Here is a 25,025-nt window from a genome sequence, read left to right as displayed (position 1 = left end):
TCCGCGCAGAGGGGTCGCGGGCAACCGGAGAAGTTCTGGTGCGAAACCTGCGCCTCAACTCCTCCGTGACAAAACTGCCGCTGATGCAGGTGAAGCGAGTCCGGACGAAGCATCCGAGATTCCAGCGGAGCCGCAGGTTCACGATGACGCAGGTCAGGACGTTTAGCCCCAAGGTAAAGTTTGATCAGATACACTAGCGTTATTTCTGGAATATTTAAATACATAAAAAATGTTTGACGTTTTGTTGGTACATTGATTTGTGCTGGGAGGGATTTTGTGCGTGTATAAAAATACACAAACAAACTCAAGCTAGCATGAACCATCTAGCTAAGCAAAAATACACATTTGATTAATATATCAAGTCATTTGAGGAAGACTTTTGCACAAATCCGAGGACAAATTACATCTAACTACAACTATCGAACACGTCCATGAAAACAGAGATTAGTCTCTAACTTTCTTTTCAAGGTACCAGAACCCAGACGTGGCCCGTTCAGAGTCAAGACAAGAAGCTGCACTCGGGGGCCACACTGACAAACCGATTACAAACTACAGGTAAACGCACCATCCTTCATTTGTGCCTTTGCACTTCTTTATGTTCATTTTTATAATTGTGGTTCGTCTCTATGCAGTTTATCCAGTAGGTGGCGCTGTAGCTCTAACTGTAAACCAGACATCTGCGCCTTTAACCCAAGCAGCTTGACGTGAATGTACTTTTTGCAGAGCAAGCTGAAAGTTAAACCCGTCATCTTTAAAAATACGCTCTCCGTTACTGATGAGAGCTGATCTGTTGATCAGGATAAATGACCTGAGGTCCTTGCATTTTGTAACGTTCAAGTTCATTTCTAAGGTCTTTGCTCTTGGTTCTGCAACATAAAAACGACCTACGTTTACTCACATTTTTACTTAGGTTGCATATTGCAGTTTGTGTTTCTAACTGTATTCTATTTTTCTTGTATATCTTTGACCTTTACTCTTTTTTTTACTAGCTGCGTCCTTGAGAGTCGTAACGCTGCCTTTTATGTAATATATTTATCAGACTAGAGCAAACTATTCTAACTATTAACTGACTGCTTGTGACAGACTGATCAATTCACTTCAGGTTAGGCACTAATAGGCTACACAGATGTTTGTTCATAGATATACATTGTGTCTCCTGAATGGGGAAAAAAAACACGAGTGAAGTCCCAGAAGCGCAGCGATCAGGGGCCGTGACGCCCGAGTTGACAGACGACTGTTTGTGAACAGTTTGCCGCGAGGAGCGCACACAGAGAGCGAGCGAGAGGGGCAGACATGTCATATTTACTGTCTTTCCTCGTAAGAGCTCAGGTGCGAACCGTAATGCGTGTGTCGGTGTACGTAACCTCCGGCCCTCGAGGCACGCAGGCCTGGGGCTCGCCTGATCCCGGCGGCTGTCACAGAGGTGTGAAGGCTGGGGACAGAGACACACTGTGAGCTGCTGAGCGTCAGCGTCCGCAAGCTGTTTCTTAAGCCGCGGTCGAGTACACGACACGCGGGGGAATCGTAGCACTTAAACCAGTTTATCCGTTTGGTATAAGCTGCTGGGGGATGTTGAAATCCCGTTGAGCTGCTGGTACGTTCACAACCCGCAGACACCTGAGTGCAGAGAGTGGCCAGTTGAGGCTTTTTGTCGTGTCTGAAGCACAAACCGCCCAGTACAGCGTGAGAGCCATGTGAAGGAATGAACATGTGGGCAAAGCCCAACGTGTCAGGAGAAAAAGTGATTGAGAGAGGGAAAACAGATGGGAAGATTGAATTCTAGAGGAGGGCACGCGGAGGCGCGGTGCGAAGGGAATCTTTTTTTATGTATGTCTGGAGAGAATGGGAGCCTCTTATACACCGCACAGCGTGATTCTGGCCTGGGCTGCGGCTCCGTCTGGTCCACGCAGTGGGGCGCTTTCCTGAGCGGGCTGCCCAGGGGAGGGGCACCTGCAGCGGCCTCCAAACACCCGTCCAGAGGAGAGCCCGGCAGGCGGGGCAAAACGGCGGGGATGGAAAGATGCTTGGTGCGTCCAGGAAACAGACATGTGCTGGATCTATGAAATGCTCAGGTGGAGAAAATGTTTGTCCTCGCGTCTCTGTCCCAGTGGACTGGAGGAGGAGACGCCGCGAGCTCAGGATGCGATCAGAAGACACGGAGGACAAAAGTTATGATTGGAGCGAGTCAGCCGGCGCTGGCAACGATACCAGCACAAGCAACAGAGTTTATAGATCAGCCAGCCTGCCAACTGAGACAATATTTTCCATCCGTGTGGTTGGGTTGACCAAACACTGTGTATTTGAAGTTTATCAAACACTCGGTCATCCCTGCAGACCTGAGGGAGAAATTAATCATCTGATATATTGAGCTTTGGAATCTATAGACGCGCAAGGACGGCTCAGTGTGAGGAGTCACAAAACCCAACAACAACCTCTGTGTGCTTTAATATCCACGCAGCCGCTAAGTGTCTTTCTTGGATGGCTTTCATCTTTACACAAGCTGCACCCTCCATCATCTGTCATTTTGGTATGACCCAGGGGTCCAAAATCACCACGATCTCATATGAAACCCCAGGATTTCTAATGTATAAGGAGCCGAAGCTTTATCAGAAAGAAATTCCATTCAAATAGAGAAATATGCCGAAAGGGTTGATGAAATGTGGATGGCTATTACATTAAGTTCACAAGTGAAGGCCCCCCTGCGGTGTGACCGCACAGGGCTCTGGGTAATAAGTGCAGTGGGAACGTTCTGCTCAGACGTAGCAAGGCAGGTAAATAGAAACACATGGGAGCAGCAGACACTGCAGAAGGAGCCTGCAGCCTCAGAAATATGGGCATCAGGGAGCAGAGACTCAGGCTCCCTGGATGAATGCCTTTGGTATTATCAATGCAGAAAACCCTAAGAGGTTCAGTTTCTCCTGTGTCTGCAGGATTTCTTTACATGTGTTAACGTTTACATGCTCTAACTTGTGCACAAAAAGCTACTTTGACTTTGCTTTCTTCAAATAACACAAAATGAATCCGCACAAATAACTGATTGTTGTCGTGAGCATGTGTTTATGGAGGTTATTGAATGTCATCCAAATCCTGATGATTACAAATCATAGTAATAAATGGACCTGGATGCTCTAAACAGATCAGTGCCACTTCATTCTCAACTCTCCGTGCTTAGTGTCATCATTTCCTAGAAACCTGGGAAACTGTCAAATGTGAATCAGTATATTGCCGACATTTTTTTATAAATATTTTATTTTAGCAAATGTTTCAGTCCTTTTGTAATAATTTATTATTGCTGGCCAGTGCACCTTATCCTGCGATACCATACTACCACTTTTGTCTCATCTTCTCCTCCCCATCCTCACTTTTCTGTCAAACAACAATATTTGTCCATCTGCCAAGGAGCGGCAGGGTTTGTGATACAGGACAGTGCAGCCTTTGAGTGAGTCAGACAGAGTCCGGCCGTTGCTACAGGGAGACACAGAAACAACCATAGACACAGGAACAGAGAGGACTTATAGTTATATGTGGCCGTATGCTGAGAAAGATGCAGAAGAATTAATGCAACTCAGAGAAGATGCTTCACTAAGCAGTTTTAGATTAACAGCACACCATCTGCTTTTCACACTGGCTCTCTTTCAGTTTTACATCTGTTATAGTGATAGGGTGTTTTGTCTACTTCAAGATCCAGTAACACAGTGACTTACAGAAAGTATACTCTTTATTCAAGGCAACAAGAAGTACATTTTCAAACCAACATGCAGGTTATGGCTTTTAAAAACTTGTTTTGAACAGGTCTGGGTTCAGGGGAAGCAAACAAAAGATCCACTCAAACATAGTTCAACCTGTCAACAAACAATGTAAAGAAAATCTTCCAGCTACAAATAGTTGTTCAAAAACAAGCATTTTCTTTGTTAGTTCTTTAAAAACAAGCAGAAGTGCATCAGATTTTACTGGAAATACTTGTTCATGCATCCTAATGTTACACATTCACTTTACAAGATATAACTTAAAAGTCTTTTGATTTGACTTAAATGATAGTAAAACACATGATTAATATTTACTCGTGGTACCACTTATGTAGCAGTGTCATTGTTTCATTCCCATAATATAACGTCAAACACACATTTGAAACCAATTTATCCATGTGTAAACTTTAATACTACAGCAATTAAAGACATATTATTTTATTGTTATTTTATATTACACACTTAAACCTTTGGGAACAGCTTTGCAGATATAACTATAATTATGGGGGACACACAAAATGCCTTTTTCTTTTTTTGCTGGTAAAACCTCAACGGTTTATCAGCTCTGTAAATATTGCCATTTTACAAAGCATTGACCCAAAGTGCTATACTTGCTTAGTGTTATTCTTCTTAGTTTGTACGATTGTGGGGTTTCGGTGCTAGTTGTGGAACTCGAAGCATTTATGTGCAAGACGTCTTCACGCGTACGTGCACACAGTCTTACGTGCACACAGCCCCGTCGGTGTCACATTGTCTTTGCTCGTACAGGCGCTTCTACTGCAGCGGGCTGCTTTTGCGGCAGAGCTGGTTCACGGATGTCGGCGTCTGGCGGCTGCGTTTCTGTTTTCCTGTCAATAGCGTGTAGAAGAAGGGATTCACGCAAGAGTTTCCATAGGTCAGCCCTGTGACGATGCGGTTCACCGTGACCTGAGTCCCCACGGGTATGGTCCGCACCATCTCGGGCTGGTACAGAGGCAGCAGCTGCCAGATCCAGAAAGGCAGAAAACAGGCCCAAAAGGCAAGGACGATACCCAGGATGAGGAGCAGGACTTTGGGTTTGGGAGGGCGGGGAGGACAAGCAGTGCTGCCCCCGCTGGCCCAGGCAGGCCGCGTCTGAGACACCCAGTAAAGCCGCCCTAGAGTAGCGTATAGCGCTCCGATGGCCACCCCAGGGCCGAGGATGCTGGTGCAGAACAACACGCTCATGTAGGTCTTGGAGCTCTGCTCGTCCAGTGCTGGCACACACAGCTGGCCCTCCTGGCCCTCATACGCCTCCAGGTGCAGGGTGATCATCATGGGCAGACTCAGAGCCACGGCCAGCCCCCAGGCCAGGCCGATCCGGAGCAGGCCCGAAGAGTTGGAGGAGGAGGTGTGCAGCGGGTGCGCCACGGCCCTGAAGCGGTCCAGGCTCATGGCGGTGAGCGTGAAGATGGAGGCGTGCATGGTGAGGAGGTCCAAGCTCAGGAGGAGACGGCACCCGAGCTCCCCAAAGGTCCAACCGGACGTCAGGCTGTCGTACACGATGAAGGGAGCGGTGAAAAGGTAGAGCAGGTCAGCAAGGGCCAGGCTCAGCACCTGGAGGTGAAGACAGGAGGTGGAGGGGGAGGAGGAGATGGGGGAGGAGGATGGGGAGGAGGAGTTGGCCATGCAGGAGAGGACAGGGACTCTCATCAGGCAGCAGGTCAGCCCAGATCTGCGCCTCCTCCTACTTCTCCTCCGTCTCAGGAGGAGAACCAGCGTGTAAAGGTTTCCTGTGATGCCAAGCAAGGCGAGGAGGGAGAGGAGAGCACAGAACAGGGCTCTGGATGCGAGGCTGAGAGAGGGAGAGATGGTGGGAGAGGAGGAAGGCAAGGAGGAATTAGGAATAATAGGGAGGGTGAATGGAGAAGGTGGAGGCAACGAACTGGAGAGGTCCATTACGTGAATGTAGGAAAGGTTTGGAATGTTATAAAGGCTAAAAGTTTCATATGCAGTAAAAAGGGTCAGAGAAGAAGGAGGTGGAGAGGACAAGAAGAAGAAGACATGGTTAGTCTTAACATCACCGTCCTCATTGCAGTTACTAGACCCACAGAAGAAACAAAACCGCTTTGATCTGGGTGCTGTAACATGATTTATGTGTCTTTATGTATATTTGATCGATGACACCAGATAAAGTAAACAAAGTCGTTTAAACAGAGCAGAAATGAAACCGGGATGGTTTATTTTTTAGCAAAGAGCAGCCGTGGCTGAAAGGCCTCCACAGTTTTATAGCGGCGCGCGGCGCCAGCGAAGCTGTCATAGTAAAATAAGTGAATATTTAAAGTAGGAGGGCTTCAATTGAAGGCTGTAAATCTTGCCTGAAAGTGCTGAGGACTTGTTCCTTCCCATGGTCAGCAGATGGGACTTAGCCACAGCTAACCTTCAAAGCTCTACTCTGTTTAGATTGACTTTACATTTCTGGGTCTAAATTGTGCGGCTTTTATTTAGCGCACCAGCGACTTGGACGTGGACCCGTGCGTGATCTGTCAACATTCAAATGGAAAGTCTTAAATGAAGCAGAGCAATAGCTATAATGTGCTTTACATAATTTCTGTGGGCATTATTTAATCTGCAGAGACACAAACCTATGAACACCGCGTTTTTTTGGATAAATATGTGCAGTGACATCAGAGTGGACAGAAACTGCCTGTGACCCAGGCGGCCGCGGGGTTAAGAGCTGCTGTTGAGCTGCCGAGGAGCAGCCGGACCCCCGCGGTGCCGCGTGCCTTCATATGTTACCCGCTCCCTTTAAATAACAGCGTCGGCGGAGGTCCGCGCATGTGGCTGCTTTCTGAAGCTGCAGAATCAGCCGTGACACAGTGTGTAAATGCGTCTGTGCGTTTTGAAACGGACAGTGTTTTCCCAATTCAGCAGCTTCAAGGCCACAGAGTTCGTAATAATGTATATGAGGCTTTGTCTAAGGATTACGTTATGAAATGAAAATGAAGAATCCAAGTTTGAAATTACAGTTATTACAAAAATTTAAACAAATAAAAGGAAAACACAAACATAAAAAACACTTATGATGTAAATGGACTATTTTTGTGAACGTAGCAATGTCATAGTTTTATAATACAAACATGATTTATTTCCACCTACTGTACTGACTTGACTTACCTTAGAGCTGTTTAATCCCAGACTATGTTTAAATGTACATAAATGTACAATATTACTCCAAAACTTGATAAAAAAGTTCATTTTCCATTTTTATATTCATCGCTTTAAAATCGCAGTCCACATCTGGCAAAGTTTGAATAGGAAGAGGTGATGTAGTTACATGTTGATAACCTTCATCCAAACTTTGTGATCTGATCTCCGCTCTCGGCCGCGTCCCGTCCTAAATGCAGCGCTGTCTCCTCAGCTCAGGCTTTGATGTGTATGAGTCAATGGGAGAGGAGTGTGTGAGTGGGAAGGGGGTGGGATGGGATCCTGAGTGAGTGGGCCTGTCCTGCATGCGCGAGTGTTTAATATTAAAATGTGTGCATGTGTGAACTGGGGTCTGAGGAGAAAGTGAATTACATGCGTCTTTATTCACAGAAACAGATTTCAGTCTGTCACTATAATTTTATTGAAGGATAAAATCTCTCTTCATTTCTGGTTGTAAACTTTTGAGAATCAATGTGAAAATTTAAAAAAATCTGTTCATAATAATTAGTTTGTTCAAGTTGCCTTTTGTATTTGACAGAACCGAACCATTTGGCAGCAGAATTTGTACCAAATAAGGTTAATACCTCTGTCTGTCCTTGTTGTATGTGTGATCATAGAGGGACGATTCTACCTTTGAGCCAATCATAAATCTCACTATGAGACTTTCCAGGAAAATCAAGATTATGACCATAAATGGTTTAGCAACAATGTGTTTTGGCAAATAATCACAAATCACAGACAGGCTTTACATCAAAGTTTGAAAGCTACCAATTTATTGTGATGGATGTTAGAAAACTGGGTGTAAAGGGAGCGAGTAATAATGATATACAGGGTTACTGGGTTTATAGAAAAAGAAGTTAAACTGTACGACACACAAACCAAATGAAAGACTTCATAGTTTCCCTATTTTATTACTGACCTATTCACCTTTCTATTTTCTTCTCTGTCTTGCAACAATAAAACTAAGTTGTAACGATGCCTCGTGCAATGTCAATCAGGCTTAAACCTAAATGTTCCACTCGGCCACATAATAGTTATAGTTACTAATTAATTATATTTTAATTATAAAATCATAAAATTTGAAGCATACATGTAATATTGTGCAGGAAGATAAAACAGTAGTTTAACAGATCAGAATCTGGAAAGACACTGATGTGTCACTGGTGTAACGCACTTATCTGACCCAGTGTCAGTAGCACATTAGCTCTCACACCCCCCCCAGTGATTTATACGACAACTCAATGTTTAAATTCTTTAGGAAAGTAATTGTCCAGCGTCCTCGCCTGTGTCAACATTTTCAAATGTCACAGGAACGTTTAACTGCTACTGTAGTTTTGACTTAAAGCTCTGGTGTCGCAGAATAAACGGGCCTTTCAGCAGTTATCAAAAGCACCTCACAGTCGCCCGTTATCCACCCAGTTGTTTTTGGCCCGTCGGCCGCGAGAGCCGCAGCCGCGCTCTGCCAACTTCAAGAGGCTGAGCAACTTGGAAACGATCTAGTTGCGACTAGCCGGTGAAATGTGTAGGCTGCACGCCTCACGCTGGTGGAGCCCACGCTGGCCGCGCCATACGAAGAAGACAGACGGAGACAGGCAGTAAAGACGCGTGAGGGCCTGAGAGGGAAGAGGGGGACATGCCTATCCCCACGGGGTGTGAGGAATTTGAACAAATACCTGGCACAAGCATGCCAAAATGGGGGTGGGGGGGGGGGGGGGGGAGACCTCTATAGCTCCCCTCGCACAAGGAGACGGGCAGGTAAAACACGCATGGAAACGGAGGAGGAGTTTAAAGGAAGCGATATCGGGTGATGTCTGACTCTCACATTTGAGACAGAAGAGGAAATGAAGGTAGAAACCAGACACTTGGAAGCGGACATCAGTTGAGGTGAAAGGAGCCCGAAAGGCTCCGAGCGCCGGGCTGTTTGTTTGCCTTTGTCACAACGCATCAATCTCAGTGAGCGCAGACACATAATATATTTTCTAATTACATTTACCTGAGCCATGGGCTTTGTTCCAGCTCTTTGACCTGCACTCTATGCGTTCCCCCTTATTAATTAGTCTGCACCAATCTTTAGTATGGAAATATGAGGCAAGAACATAATGTAGTGAAAGAGCTTGTGTGGTGTTTTTAATTGTATAATTTATTGCTTTGCATCTTTTGCCATGTTTCTTTCTACTATTACATAACATAGTTATTACTTGTGTGTATTTGTGCTGCAACTATATTCCATTATTCAACATCCAAATGACATTTTCTTGATTAGCGGATTACCAGCAGCTGTATACAAAGTAAAAAAGACATTCCCACAGTTTTGTGACAAATGAGAAGAACAATGTGGAATATGAAAATGTTTGAAATTTTGTTGATGATTTTAATCATTAAGTTTTTAAGTTAGTTTTCTGATCAGTAATTGACTCTCATGTACTGTGATATTTGTAACACTCCCCATGAGTGCGTGCTTGGCTTTGAACTGATATTGTTCATGACACTAGCTGCACTAACGTGCTCATCACTTTGGAACCTTCTGGGCTACACACATGTTTCTGCACCTCAGATGTCAGTGGTCCCAGAGGGGTCTTTGTGCTACTGGGAGTTCACCAGAGGTTGGGCATGTAAAAACAAAATGGAGATTGAGACCCACAGTCACACTCCCTTGCAAAAACAGACTTTATTATTCTGTATATCTTCATGTATTTATGCAGCTCATCTAGAAGAAGGGGCCGTAACGTGTCCAATCTGTGCGTAGTCGCAGGATAAAAAAACGCCCCGCACATAAACACTAACCGCTCCCTAACCTTTCTGGCTGTCCTTGCTTTCGTCATTCATTTCACTAATTAGCTTACCAATTTCTGAGCAAAGCGACTGACGAATTGCCCACCAGTTGACTGTCCTCAGTATTGTAGCCTTGATTAAATGGGCGGACGTTTGTGCGTGTGATGAATGGTTGTTGGAGCCGGTGGAATCGCGACTTGTGATGAGTTATTGATTCCGCTTCCTCTTCCTGCCTGTCACTGTTTACACATGCTCATCAGATTCCCCTGCGTTTCTCAAAACCAAGCCAGGAGTTTGTGCTGTGGGAGTACGCTGTGATCTGTAGCATAGCTATGCAACCACTCGGGCCACGAGTTATGAACACAAATCTTTCAGTTCCTCAATAGACGATGGATTTTATAGTGAACCTTATGTTTTAAACAGACATCACTCTAAAATATCAACTTTTACCTTAATCTGATTTACAGTAAACCTCTACACTGCACTTGCTCTGAAATATTATACAGACAAATTCACTGGATATTGAAGAAATCTAATTTTGTGTCAATGCTGATAATGTTATTTTGCCATGTGATTATTAAGCAGCACATAATTCTTACTGTTTGATAGGAAATGCCTGAAACTAGTTTCAGGCATTTTCAATAGAGTATTCATTGCTTGAATTTTTATCCTTTGTTTCCCCCACTTATAATAAATACTAGAACATACTTTACTTATGAAATTTGCATATTTTGTATCATTAGATTGTTACTACGGCAGAGTCTGGAATTTGGACAGTGAGTCTGAATTTGCTGTTGCTCTCTCAGCAGAAACAAGACATAATCAGAGCAACATCCATCTAAGCAGCTCACAGGGACGTAAACACCGACTTACCAACCATGCTTTGCTCGTGTAAAATGTGCATTCACTTCTTGTTCCTCCCGTAGTGTCTAGTCGTAAAACACCTTAAGGTGTGAGGTTCTGCTCTTTAAGCGTCTGCACAGCTGCTGGTTTTAGGTCTTGGCTTGTAATTAGGGCCTCAGAAACCAGGTGTGTAGCCCCTGGTCAGCCTGTAGCCACGGGTCTAATTATCTCATCATGAGTTTACAAGTTAACTGGTGCAGAGAGCTCCAGCAGCAGTTCTTTGGTGCAAAACTAGTTTCAATCTGCCCACTGGTGGCTCAGAGTCAGCACTGCACCCAATAAGAGTTAGGACGTAATTATGTGACGCATGCCTGAGTGAGGATGCACGACTGCCTGCCCACGGGCTTGAACCTGAGTCTACTCCTCACTCTGCCGCCCCACTGTTTCCTTAAAATCACAAAAACTGTCAGGAAAGCGCATGGAGTTTCCTAATGTATCCGAACTGTTGTGCTTAAATGGTTCTCTGTAAATACCAAGGCTTTCTACACAGTGGAAAGGTTTAGTCACTGTTGAGCTGTGGAGTGCTGCTGGTGGTTTTATGCCTCATTACTGGTCAAACAAGTAAAAGGGGAAGTCCTGTTCCAAATGCACCTTTTTCACTATTTGTTTTAGACCACATGCCCAGCGCCAACAGTTTACCACAATCTGATCAAATCAGGAACCCTTTATATAACACGGGGGCCGAGTCACGCTAAACACAGCTGACTACATTTTAAAAATACTTTGTAGGTAATGTCATGCAAGTTATTGTCAAGTTAAAGTCCTGAAATGAATAGAAAGAGTGAGAAAGACAATAAATGTCACTTTGGAGAATTTAGACTTGTGATCATTTACCAAGTCTTTATTCATCTTTAGTCTCATTATGCCCTCCCTCATATCTGTGTCTCTGCACCCCCACCCCCCCAATGGTTTTCCACTGGTCAATTACAATTAGTGTATAAACACTTGTGCAATTTAGAATGGCACAGGCATCCAGCAGACTGTAACACTGCTTAAGTGTGTACTTACAGTAGACACATTGTGAGGCTTTAGGATAAATAGATAAGTGCACATATATTTTTGGGTGCAGCTGATTGTTGTGGCTGCAGCTTTAATTTCACTGTCTGTTCCCAGACATGTTCAATCTCATCCTTCCTTCCATAGAATGAATGAGCTCATGAAAGGTCACTTCTTGGTTTGGTTGCAATGAGTGAGATTAAATCAGATTAAGTAGTAAACACACACACACACACACACACACACACACACACACACACAGACACTCTCTCTCTCTCTCTCGCTCGCTCTCTGTCATCATTCAGGACTTCCCTTTTTGTGTTATTTATATTCAGTTAATTATGAGCATCGGTATCAGAACCCTGAAGCACTAGGCAGAAAGTGTATCCTCTGGCACACAGGGAAAGGAGAAGGACCAGAAACTCAACAAGGAGTTGAATTAAATCAATATTGAATAGAAGCTCGTCCACAACTGAGGGGAAGATGACAGCGTGAACAGCATTGTCATTCCTTATGTTTCTGGGGTGTCCGTGATGTTGAAGGAAGATCCTCAACAAACACAGCGTCTCTGGCAAAAACTGGTCTGACCCGAAGACAACACAACTTTACTGAGTGATGGAGTATGTGCAGTTTATTGTAATGAATTGTATAGGCTAAACTAAACAACTTTTTGACAATAAAATGCTATAAATTTACTAAAGTCTAGATGTATTGAATAACAAGTTAGAATATTACCTTACAAAAACAGAAAATGTAAACATTTTACACTTTTTATGGAACAGTCACCTGGTTTTTGAACTGTGCAAAACCAAGTTGCAACTTGTTCTGGTCCAGTCATCTTTGGCTGAATTTTTATTTATATAAAAATGTAATGGTTGTCCGATTTTTTGTTAGCCTTGGTGGAATTATCTCTTTTTTGTTATGTAAAGTATAAAACCAGATTTTTTTTCTGCTGCTTTATAAGAAAACATGGCAGCCAATAATTTATTAATAATTTACTGAACTAAATTGCCTTTGCCATGCATAAACATTGCCATGTTTAAATTAATAAAGTCGGACTAATTGAACAATATAAGTAATTGTCCACGTGTATTAAATAAACCATAGATCAGGTAGTATGGTGGCCTATGACAAGGTCACGCTGGCGATTCGCGGAAGCGCGTGGAGGTCACGTGAGCGCGCTCGTTCGCCACCTGAGGGCTCGCGGACAGTAGAAAGCAGGCAGCGCGGGTCGGCACGCGCTCATGTTATAATGCGTTTTTGTTTTTTTGTTTTTTTCCCTTTATTATTGAAGCGTTTAATTTGACCAAAGAAAGGACTAAAGTGCACTGACGACGTCCGAATCCAAAGATTGGAGGCGGGTAAGTGATGGGACAACTATACACAGGTGCTTAGAAAATGTCTGCAATTTGTCCTAAATTACTGTCGTTTGAAATGAACGGCTTGTCGGTAACAGTCTAATGGACTTCAGGAAGATATTTGCACGGTTCCGTCATTGGCAGCTAGTATGTGTAAGGCATAGATGTACTGAAATGTCGTTAAATTTACCTTGGAGGGTGAAACATTACTTGAGTGGATGAGCCACTGTGAGAGTAAGCGATGAACAGATGACGTTACCAGATGATTTAGACATTAATCCTTTTGTGTTCTTGTGACTTGTAAATTGACAACAAATAGGCTTCAAGATGAGAGAGTGTGAGGAAGAACGTGCCTCGCAAACCATGTGCAATGTCTTATACAGTTAGCTAACTTCATCAAATTTATTGCATTTACATCAGCACTTGTTTACATTTGGTTCGGATTACATTTGGAATTCATGTATGACATAGTTTATTGTTAACAATTTGTTATAATTTATGTTATGGCTTAGTGCATTAAGTTATGAATTTAATGTTATAGCTAACAATATCAGGGAAATATGAAGAGTAGGGGTGTTTATAATAATGTGTCCATCGACCTGCTGGACATGGAATTGATGGACTGAAAACTTATAGTCCTACTTTTAGCCTCTATTATGGGTCAAGTCACAAAGTCCTGGATGCTACATTTAGTTGAAAACACGTCAATAGCCTGTTTTGTGAGAGCCTCCCTGCTTGGTAAACGCTTACGTCATTCAAACGTCAAGCCCAGTTTTGTTTTGCAGATTCTCATTTTATAAACCATTCCTGAAGTGGATTAAAACATAGCAGAGGACTGGCTTTGATTTTCCAGTCCAACACTTTTAGCGTAGACTCTACGATTTAATTAAAGTTACATGTTTTAACCTCATACAGCAGCACATGAGATGCATGTGGATGGCATCCAGGTTATTGTTGCTAGCTAATGAGACTATTTGCACATAAACATACTTGCAGGTCAACAGCCTTTACCAAATACCAAATATTGTAGGATACCGAGTCATTGTTTTCTGTGCACTATTCAAATGCAGATATCTGTAAATAATACCATTAATTTATGCTGTTTTGAAACAAACCAGGTAAAAGTAGCTGTATGAATAATATGCATTAGGACTTTGGTAATTAATTCACTTGCAGTGGGACAATCCTCATTTTTATTTGTATGTGCAGATTTATACTGACTAACTAGAACAATAGAAGCTTCTATACGCTAAATACAGTACATTAGTTTGGCAATACAGTAAATAATACCATGCTGAAAAATACTTTTTACTCTTCTATTCACTAAATTAAAAAAACAGTAGCATTTTAGAATATGCACCATCTTAACTCCCAAGATTAATTGTCGCATAACAACCTCGATCACTGCACACAGGGAGGGACACAAACAGAAAAGTTTCAATTAGATGGAATAAGGCCCAGCGCCAAAATGACTCCAGACCTGTGCGTGTGGGTTGTGTGGCTTCCAAAATTCGGCCTCGTTCAGAGCCTGCCGCATGTAACTGCCTTCTAAACAACAGAAATCACACACACACTGGGGGCAAAAGATTACATTTTTTGCTATTACGTTTGTGATTGTTAAGACCGTGCAATAAAAGCATTCATTAAAATGAATTTCTAATTTAACTGTAACATATGTGAAAATAGTCCAGAGAGAACCTCTTAAAATTTGATAAATAGACTGAAGCGAACAATTGATTGAATCAGCGTCGAGTGGGGCTAATAATCCTGGAATGTAACAGAGGAAGTGATGTAACTCGTAACTCACTCCTCATCTCTGCTTGAGGTTTGTTGCCTTAGGCTACATTAGCTTCTAGCAACACAGTGTTACAGTAGGTCAGATTCATTCTGTTTGCTACCGTTCAGTTAACAGTCAAGGGGAGAAGGGGTGGTGAGGGGGGGGTGCTCTTTCATTTATCTCTGATAAGGATAACCCTGCAGGAGATAGAGCAGGTGTGTTGTCACTACCAGAAATAAAAACCTGCCTACATATCTGTAGCTGCATTATAAAAAAGGTTAAACTAGATTGAATTCATTCTCTGCAGGAGGCTGCATCATTTTGACACATAGCCTAATGGAGCCTTCGTAGCTGTGGTGGAAACATATTCAAATCAATGGGAACCCAAAATCCTGACCTTACACACAAGAATAGTTTTCACCACTGTTTAAAATCTGTTACCATAGATCGAAATGTGTCATAACTGTTGATGATAAAATGTGCAGAACATGAACATTGCAGTATCAAACCATTCAAAAGATATAATCAACCACTTTCTCAAAATATGAACAAGAAAGCTTTGGAATGATACTTCATAATAAAATCCACGATTGGATTTTGCTGCAACCATCAGCTGCAACATATGAATGATGCCAACAGATCAACACTTGACTACAGCTCTATTGATCTGATCAGCTAAAAGTAAGAGATCATTACAGTCCTGTAATACATCTGGACGTTTATGCTGTTACAACAGTTGCAGTAAAACTTGTGTGTGTGTGTGTGTTAGACAAGGTTTAACATTTTTATTAAATATATATAACAACTAAGTTTGAAATAGCAGTTGAGCGAAGTAGGCCTGAGATAGAGAGGCAGAGAGATACGATCTGTGCCCTGGTTTTTATCCTCCACAGATCAATATAAAGTATTGATGTCTCCATATTTGCATTGTGGCTTTGCAATGCAGAGGATGACTAAGGTTCGACAGACTCCACAGTATCAGTAGAAATTTCTATTCTTAGCTAATTAAGGACACATAAACTGTGTTTAATTAAAATATGTAATATACCTTTAATAAGTAATGTGATTTTTTTCAGAAAAGTAAGTGTCAAAGCAAAGTGACAAGTGGTGGTTGAGTGTAGTTTTCAATGACACTGAAATCATATTCTCTGTAAATCCAATCTGGGCACATAACACCTTAATATGCTCAGATAATCTGGATGGAAAGAGGACAGGGGAGGTGCCACAGAGTGAGTAAATACATGACACGATAAAACAGGAGGGGAAAATGGGTGGTGAACCTGGATTATTGTGGTCCTGTGGGGGATGTCGAAACATCATTGTTCTAGCAGATGTTTGCTAGCAAGTGCTAAATGCAAAATGTGGGGATACTACTCAGCACAAGCATGGGACTAGTTGCCAGTTACGTTTTCTGTTGTCTAATCAATGTAGCTCTAAAATGACACAACTGAATAGAGATTCACCTGTTTGACAGTAAATATTGGTAAGTATCCCTCTGGGGAGGTGATGCTGAATCACGTGAGGTACTGTCCTGTTTAGTCAACTACAGATATGTCCTGACAGTGTGAAGCAGCAAGTTCACATGGAGAGTTTTCCCACACGTGCCTGCATGAATGTTTAATTTGAGATACTTGTCACCTCACCATGATAAGATTAGGCAACACAAGGACACGTGCTCTCATGCACACACTTTTCTCACCACCTCTACCAGCTACGTACTGTTGTCATCTGTCCGGCAACACCTCGGCCCAGTCGCAGTGATAGCAGACCTGCCTTCATTTGGTTGTGTTGGCAGGAACTACACTAGAAACATCAAGGTCACAACCTGTCGTCATGACTCTGTAGAAATGAAAGCCTTAAAAGATCATATGGTTCAGCTTGACCTCAGTCTGACCTGAACATGCATCCCTCCGTCTAGGTTAGCAGACTTGCTAATAGCAAAAGAAGCTATATCAAGTTGTATGTTGTAGCCGTTGAATGGAGGAAGTCAGTAATTTCTTTCCCTTCAAGCGGTTTATTTCGCATATTTGCCCTTTAATTTGTTCATCCTTACACTCATCACTGTTAACAGGCTGCTGCTAATGTCTTTTCTTAGCTGTGTGTCTTTACAGATATCCCTGCCACTTTCTATAACAGTGCTAGCTCTTATGTAAGTTCTCAGAGGATTAACCAAACCACTGGTGAGATTACTGGAGTCATGAGCACAGCTGTAATCCACAGCATATCACCATCTCTACAGCAAGACACACTAGCCCTTCAGTCTCCGCTGCGCCTCCCTCCTTATCTCAGTCTTTCGTGTAAGGTACAACCTTGAGCCCAAGAAACCCACCTTCAAATCTCTTCCATCTTTATTGGTTCTAATCCGTCGTTGCTTTTTTCTCAAGGACTAATCACCCTGTATGACTTGGATTCCTGACCTAAAGTGAGAAAACTTTACTTGAACCTGTTTGATGCTTCATCATGATAAGACCTTCCATTTAAAGTTCAGTGAGTCCACCTGTTATAGTCGTATACCTGTTTAGATGTATGACTGGTATAGATGGTATTTTACTGCACTCTAGTCTTCAGCAAGTGATGAGCATCTTCTATTGAGGGTTAAGATGAGGTCACTGACTGACACACTTCCACTGGCAGCCATACATGCCTGTACCATAGCGCCGTCGCTGTCCCTTTCTTTCTCCATATGGTTTCTTCCAATCACTCTTGTACATGCTGATTTTGTTTTCTTCAGTTTAATGAATCACATTACAGGATTAATCAGGCTTTTTTAAGTGTTTTCTGGCAACATCTAAATTGCATTTGTATCACCTGTAGTCCGTGTTTACAGTACATTCATTATTACAACTAGAGGCAATGAACTTTACAATAGATGTGCGACAAAGTGTTCTTGACATGCATAGATGTTATAAATACAGTACGTTTGTCTTCTTCACCATGAACAGAATTCTGTGGTCTGTCTTTCCGAACTAAAGAACTAAAGAACATAGTACCGAACCTAACCAGACTGTATATGTGGATAATAAATTACTCTTCAGTCTTCATCATTATTCCTGTCTCTTGTTACAGGCCCCATGACTGCAACAGTACATCAGGGTGAGATTTTTTTTTTTCATGTGTTGAGTTTGGTTCTTCAGTTTAAGACTGTTTACATGACACCATCAATCATATTCCTGCTCAGAAGAAGCCAAGTGGATAGACCACAAACAGTAACTTTCTGATCCTTATTCATGTAAATATATTACTGGATTAAATGTTGCATTCAAGTGCAATCATTTTTCACCTCATTTACAGTTTTATTTATTTTTCTTGTTCAAAGACTTGCAGTGTGATTGAACAAGGAGGCTCTAAATCAAAAGGATAAAAAACAGACAGCCAGCACCTCTGAACAGGGAACCGAAATATCAAGAGACTTGTTTTTTCCTGGGATCCGTTCCCTATTCAACAAACCCTAATGCTTTTACTCAACATATGTCAGAACGAGAGATCAACACCCAAGTCGAGATGAACCCTTACGTCACTTCTCACTTCAGGAGGGATCTCTTTCCCCATTTCTATTTGTTGTAAACATTTGTCTATCCTGTTTACCTTCCATAATTGTAAAAGGCTATAACATTAGCTCTTGTTAAATGTTTTTCAGTTCACTTTGTATTTGCTGGTCTCGAGCAGGTTTTCAGGGTTTGATTCTGTCCAAAAAGACTTGATGTGGATTCTGTAATAGATTTTTCTGCACACGATTTGACAAGGTAAATATTAACACCATTTCTTATTTCTAGATGTATTTGCACATTTTGGCTCTGTTTTATTTAAACTTGAAAATATTTGAATGTATTTTCTCTTTTCCTTTGCACATTACATCTGTGTACAATATCTTCTTATATTTGTTTGCAGATGCTCTCTTTGATGTTCATTTAGCCTTATATGATTTGGTTCAATCAGAAAAGGATGCTGAGTAAGAGACTGAAATCCACAGACTCATTTAGACTCTCAGACACAGAAGTTGTCAGCACTCTGCAGGGCATCTCCTTCAAGGGTGTCATCAGTCACCTTTAGCACCAGATCTCCAGAAACATGTAGAAATGTTCTCAGGTTATAAAAACTTGTTTAGGTGTTTAAAACCTTGTTTATTTAAACTCTCTATGTAAATATTTCACTTAACACTAACACGCAAGTATTATACCGTACACAACAAATCAAAGTAATCTCTGCCTGCTGTTTTCTTTCCTTCTTATCCTTTGTCAGACATAGGTGAATTCTCAACCATATTGCTGAAATTATTGAGGTATGTCTGTCCTGAAAGACTAGCTGTGGCAGGGGATATTTACGATGGCCATCCAAAACATACTCAGACCCTTGGAAAGAAAATGTGAAATAGTTAAAGCAGTGACATGATTGAACAGGAAATGGCAAACATAACAAGGTTTTTTCAACTAGGCCCCTTTTGTTGGGCTGACAACCCCTAATACTGTACGTTCTCAAAGAGATACTGGCACTGATTAAAAGATAATGAATAATGTCAGTTGACATGAATTGAAACTGCTTTTCTCTTTTCTCCTCATGCCAAAAACCAAGGGGGTGTAAAACTATGAGGAACTTAGTTCGTAAGAATTGGCATGTTTTTTTTATCTTTCTGGCTGCATGTTAGAAATTAATAGACCATATTGTCCACTGAATAAGTGTTTTTGTTTGTCTTACAATCTCTAGTTGCATCTTTTACGAACTGAAATTCTGTGTTTTCTTCCTCTCACTCCACTGCAATGTCAGCTTGTAGTTTTGTTTAGGTTTTGTTTTTTTGTCAGTGGCTGCATACGCAAGAATTCCTTTTTTGTAACTGAAGTGAATCCATCCTGCATGTCTACGTCCTGCCTGTTGAGGTCAACCCAGCCCCACCACTCCTCAGCCAACCAAATCATGTAAACTGGGATTAGTAGTGGTAGTTCTTGGGGGCTGCAGTTGACTTGTTTTGTTTTTGTTTTGCTTCTCTTTACTGCAAAGAGTGTGATTTAAAGTAATTTGTTCAAACCAGACTACTTTGTTTGGAAAGAGACAGACTGTAAAAAGGGTCACTTAAACAAGTAGACTGACCAATGTTGCAAGAATCTATATTCTGCATGTCTTTGGACACAATGGACCAACAGTTGTCTCTGTATTAAATGGACTGGAATCGAAAGAAACTGTAACATCACTCGCGAAAACTCTTCCTCGTGGAGTGACTCTAAGAAACTGTGAAATTCTGCAGAAGTGACTTTACAGTACACAATGGGAGCGGCACGTGTGAAACGGCGCTTTAGTGCTGTGGTGGATGGGCCAGTGGACGAGGAGGAGGTTATGAGGCTGGCACAGAGTGATGCAGACACAGCTAGGGTGGGGGGAAGCCCTACGGGCTCAGGGACCCCAACCAGTCCCTCCCCAACCCATGCCCTCAATGGAAAAGCTCTATCTCTTCAAGGCAACACCAACAATGCACGGAGGCAGAGTGCCATTGGAGAGTCAGCTGGGAGAGATGCCGGAGGAGAAGATGGGATGGGAGCAGGAGGAATGTGCCCTGGGAAGAGGAGTGGACGGGGAGGAAGGGAGGAAAGCCGTCCATCCTCAGACCAGGATCCCCTCTCTCCCCCTTCCACAGCCAGCCGTCGGCACACCAGGCGTTCAAGCCGCCGGCCCCGTCAACGCTTTGTGGGCAAGGACGGACGCTGCAACGTCACCTTCGTCAACATGAGCGAGAGGGGCCAGCGCTACCTTAGCGACCTCTTCACCACCTGTGTGGACATCCGCTGGCGCTGGATGCTGGTCATCTTCACCCTCTCCTTCCTTCTCTCTTGGCTGCTCTTTGGATTTGCCTTCTGGCTCATTGCCTCCGCACATGGGGATCTCTCCATTCGACTTACACCCAGCTCAGGCTCCTCTCCGGGATCAGGAGAGACCGGGCATGGAGAGTCTGATAGAGAGACGGTTGAAGAGCCGTGCTTCCTCCAGGTGAACAGCTTCATGGCTGCCTTTCTTTTCTCCTTGGAGACACAGACATCCATCGGTTACGGATTCAGAAGTGTGACCGAAGAATGTCCCCTGGCGGTGGTGGCGGTCGTTTTGCAGTGCATTGTGGGCTGCATTATTGACGCCTTCATCATCGGGGCAGTCATGGCAAAGATTGCCAAGCCTAAGAAGCGCAACGAAACACTGGTGTTCTCTGAAACAGCTGTGGTGGCGCTTAGAGATGGAAAACTCTGCATGATGTGGAGGGTCGGAAACCTACGCAAGAGCCACCTGGTAGAGGCACATGTCAGAGCACAATTTCTGAAAGTAAGTGGAGTGATATTAGGAAAAAAGAGATTTGAAAAGCATGTGCACGTTTAGACAGAAGCCTTTCATTTATAAGGAAAAAGTCAAAGAAGTGCTTTCGTGAAGTTTCAACATGACAAAAGAAGTAAAAGTTAAAGTACCAAGAAATAGCTGTGGCTTCAGTGAGAGATGGCATTAGAGGTTGCAGCAGAGAGAAAGGGAGAGCACTGAGACCATCTGGCCTGTATCCTGTGGGCTGTAGTTAATGAGAGCTTGTTTTATTTTCCCCAGGGGTTAGAAGGATTTACCATGGATTAACTTGCCCACAATTCTTAAACTGAAACATTGTCCTTCATCATATCATTTTCCCTTGTGTGTACTGTATCTGTGGGTTGGGACATTCTACTGTCTAGTCATGTGTGGGTAGTTACTGTATCAACCAGTTCCCTTCTTTGTGTACACTTTGTCATCTTTTTGTTGTGTTATTACTTGTGTATTCTGTAGGAGTTGCCCTAAAGATCAAAATCTGCAGGATATTGAGACAGAACTGATGATGTCATCTCTCCTAAAGGCAAAGTTCAGTAAGAGCAGATGGGATTAAGTTTGTGAACTCGATATTGTTCCATAAAGAAAGTGGAGTAATAATAAGCATGTACAGAAGGATTCCACAGAATGTAATAACCAAAACTTAATGATAAGGTTAATCTCAGCGAACCCTTGGAAGTTCTATCAAATGTTTTTCTCAGAGTTTGACCTTTATTGTGTCAGATTTATATTACCTGATCCTGTTTTGCCTGTCTTTGGCTTTCGTTTCAAATCGGAAATCGTTTCTCATCTCCATTTAACGTCACCACATGGGAAAATCAATTTTGCAACATGTATTATGGATTCAGTTTATGTACCTTAAATTGATTTTGTTTTACTCTCTATTACCAACCCGCTCCCAGTCAAGAGTGACACCAGAGGGGGAGTTCCTTCCGCTGGACAACGTGGACATCAACGTGGGCTTTGACACGGGCACCGACCGCATCTTCTTGGTCTCACCTGTAACAATTGTCCATGAGATCAACGACGAGTCGCCCTTCTTTGACATGGACCAAAGGAGCTTGGAGAAGGACACCGAGCTGGAGGTGGTGGTCATACTCGAGGGCATGGTGGAGGCCACAGCCATGACCACACAGTGCCGCAGCTCCTACGTGGCTTCCGAAATCCTGTGGGGCCACCGCTTTGAGCCAGTACTGTTTGAGAGGAAACAGTGCTACCAGGTCAGAAAAGAAGGGTAGATCATAAAAGGAAGTACTGTGTTTAGTTCTAATTACCCAACACCCTTTCCTTTTCACAGGTGGACTACTCCTTCTTTCATCGAACATATGCCATCCCTAGCACACCATCTTGCAGCGCAAAACAGCTGGCCGAGCAGAAATTCATACAAAGCTCACGCTCCTCGTTTTGTTATGAGAACGAAGTGGCTCTCCAACTTGCTTCCCCAGACAATGAGCACGACCAACACCCTGAGTGTCCCTCTCCACCGACCAGAAGGCTGTCCTTGGCAGAACACCTCCATTACAATTAAACTAGGAGGACAGAGGCAACTAAGGAAATAAAAGGAAGGTTTAGAAAGTAGGAACTGACAAGAGAGAAAGGCTTGTAGATGGGACCATAACATTGCCAGTGTCAGGATAAAGGCAATGTAAGACAGTGTTCGTGTTAACAATGACTGCAGGAGCAGGTTAAACAACACATTACAATATTCAAAGGTTTAGACTTAGGTGAGGACTGTTTCACAGATTAGGAGATTTTGTGTTAAAATAGAAGGAAACTTGAGTAGATGAGCAAGTTTGCTCACACTGTGCTTGGGAGACTTTTGCCTCAGAGTTGTCTGATTGGGTCTGGCAGTCTTTCAGAATCATTTAAACTTGCCTGAGAAGTCTCCCATCTGGCCCATCAGCACCACAACACGCTCATCTTGTACTAATTCCTGCCTGTCAGGATATGCAACAGCGCTCCCCTGTGGCTGTACCCGGCACCAGCACCTCACTTTAGATGATCCTTCTGAATTTTTTGACCTTAATCTGAGGTGTGTGGTGGACAGTAGTGTTTACTACTCAGGAATGTATTCTGTGTTGATGCTTACTTATCACTCTGAGGTTTTATTTTCTCATGGTAAGTATGAATAGTGCACCTTTTATTATGGTACTTTAATGTGGATAAAATATTAATTGATATTGGCCTGGGTTTCGTTTAGAGCCAAAGCAGCACAACAGTAATATGGATTGACAGCTTAAAACTAGCAGCGGTTCTAAGCTGTTTCTCGTCCATTTCATGTACTGTATGTTTGTTTCTTGGCTTTTTTGTGTCATGCAATAATTGTCACTAACTGTTACATTTGAACTATTTAACATTTTGTGTGGAGTTGAATGTCATTTAGTCAGAGCAAGAATCGTAGACTTTCAAACCACAGTGAAATGTGACGTTGTCAGGTCAGTTACTAACTATAGATTCTGTATTGCACAACTATCCATGTTTTATATCTCATGTTTCATGTTGCCAGCCACACCGTACTGTTTCTGTGTTGCTTTTGGATTTTAGTAATTAACGACACATTATAGGTGTTCTGACGCTAAGAAAGTTTTAAGGTTTGCAATAGATCCAAGGCAAAAACCAGTGGCTTTCATCATCTTTGTTAACGCACAGGGGGCCTACAAGAGACCTTAGTGGAAGGTGTTATGAGGAATAATTGCATTGAAAAAATAATTTCTGTTTTCAGAGTGAAGAAAAATGATACATGTTAAGAAAGATCTAATGCAAGACATACATTTTGTACTACATACAAAAGGAAAGTACTGAATCTGTGCACACGAATGAACCTCTTTAGTGCGTTACAATCGGTTTATCTCACATAGGAATGGGAATCCAGCATAGTAGGTGGTGCCTTTATGATAAACCAGAGATTTTGCAACTGGCCCTACAGCGGCAGCAGCAATGTATGTTGTTGTTAAAATCCTCTCAAAGCATGTTTTTACTTGATGTTTTTGAAATGTGCTGCATATGTGACAGTGTTTTTTGAATCACCTTAACATTTGCAGTATGAGAAATATACAAACTGCACATAATTACTGTAAATCAGTGGCGCAGTATATAACCATCCACTAGTAACTGAAAGATTCTGTCTTTTATTATTGGCTATAGTATATTATACTCTCACTTATAGTGTAAAGCACTTCAGCTGTTCTTGCTGAATTTAGATCTTGTAAGAAATAACAATTTCGTTACAGAAGGTGCTCTGTAAGTCAATCTGGATTCAGGTCATATAAACCAATAATTAGCCTATAGACTAATTCTTTGTACTTTGCACTAAAATAATATCTGGTGACTAATATCACTGATGCTTCATATACAGCACAGTAGTGCTACATCAGCGTAAATTAATTTGAGCTCATCAGTCATAGCATTTCACTTTGCAGTAACCTCATGAGGGCTTGAGGTATTGATAACGTATTACCTGAGTCAATGCTGTTCTGTTTGTGTCTTCCTTTACTCTGCTCCCTCATGACCACCGTGTTCTATTTATAGACTGGAGGGTCATGTTGTTCACCATGCCTCCACTTCCATGAAATGTAACTCGATCTTACAGCACTATCACTTTATTTATTATAGTTTACCACAGAAAGAAAAGAGTACAGGTTTGCTTTTCTTAGAATTCACTTCTCACAGCTAAATACTCAGTAATGTATTAAATACGTTAGTACTCTGTAATGGTATATTTTTATGAAATTAGTAAGATGAAATTAATAAAAGCTATAGTTACTTTTCCTTAATTCTCTATTCTCTGTGCTGAAATATAATTTCAAAGGTGCCTTAGGCACAGAGCAATTTCACTGAATTGTGTAGAATTAACTACTCTACGTGTTATTTTAACAGTAGATAAATAAACATTTTATTTCTTGATCATAAGAAATTACATAATCTTGCTTTATCACTTAAATAAATTTGAAGTGTTCTTGTTTTTCTTGGTTATGTCCAGAAGTCTCT

General features: G+C 42.2%; 2 protein-coding genes across 13 annotated transcripts; one reads left to right on the top strand and one right to left on the bottom strand.

The window, feature by feature from the left end:
- Positions 1 to 34: 34 nt before the first annotated feature.
- On the top strand, positions 35 to 23,188 carry kcnj14 (potassium inwardly rectifying channel subfamily J member 14). 12 transcript variants are annotated; one of them, XM_055503169.1, is made up of 9 exons: positions 35 to 173; positions 469 to 555; positions 11,984 to 12,943; positions 17,784 to 17,946; positions 18,034 to 18,460; positions 18,957 to 18,996; positions 19,287 to 21,014; positions 21,941 to 22,258; positions 22,336 to 23,188. In XM_055503169.1, the coding sequence occupies exons 7-9, from the start codon at positions 19,974 to 19,976 to the stop codon at positions 22,564 to 22,566; spliced, it is 1,590 nt and encodes a 529-aa protein (XP_055359144.1). In that variant the 5' UTR covers positions 35 to 173; positions 469 to 555; positions 11,984 to 12,943; positions 17,784 to 17,946; positions 18,034 to 18,460; positions 18,957 to 18,996; positions 19,287 to 19,973; the 3' UTR covers positions 22,567 to 23,188. The 12 variants fall into 12 exon arrangements, with proteins under 12 accessions (XP_055359144.1, XP_028985983.1, XP_055359142.1 ...); XM_029130150.2 differs by having other exon boundaries at positions 18,606 to 21,014; XM_055503167.1 differs by having other exon boundaries at positions 18,034 to 18,996.
- uts2r3 (urotensin-2 receptor 3) lies at positions 2,952 to 7,156 on the bottom strand. Its single transcript, XM_029130159.3, has 2 exons — positions 6,882 to 7,156; positions 2,952 to 5,700 (listed from the first exon to the last, which is right to left on the bottom strand). Exon 2 carries the CDS (start codon positions 5,661 to 5,663, stop codon positions 4,521 to 4,523), a length of 1,143 nt encoding a protein of 380 aa, XP_028985992.1. The 5' UTR covers positions 5,664 to 5,700; positions 6,882 to 7,156; the 3' UTR covers positions 2,952 to 4,520.
- Positions 23,189 to 25,025: the final 1,837 nt, after the last annotated feature.

The sequence above is a fragment of the Betta splendens genome, chromosome 16 (genome assembly GCF_900634795.4).
Source record: "Betta splendens chromosome 16, fBetSpl5.4, whole genome shotgun sequence".
In the NCBI taxonomy this organism is placed as follows: domain Eukaryota; kingdom Metazoa; phylum Chordata; class Actinopteri; order Anabantiformes; family Osphronemidae; genus Betta; species Betta splendens.
Note: the sequence above shows the minus strand (reverse complement) of the source record. Positions and strands in the feature narration are given on the sequence as shown.

Bases quoted from the DNA above. Each gene is read 5' to 3' on its own strand.
- kcnj14 (XM_055503170.1), top strand. From the start codon at position 19,974: ATGGGAGCGGCACGTGTGAAACGGCGCTTTAGTGCTGTGGTGGATGGG. The intron at 21,015-21,940 runs GTAAGTGGAGTG...ACCCGCTCCCAG, and splicing joins TCAGAGCACAATTTCTGAAA to TCAAGAGTGACACCAGAGGG. The intron at 22,259-22,335 runs GTCAGAAAAGAA...TCCTTTTCACAG, and splicing joins AGAGGAAACAGTGCTACCAG to GTGGACTACTCCTTCTTTCA.
- uts2r3 (XM_029130159.3), bottom strand. From the start codon at position 5,663: ATGGACCTCTCCAGTTCGTTGCCTCCACCTTCTCCATTCACCCTCCCT.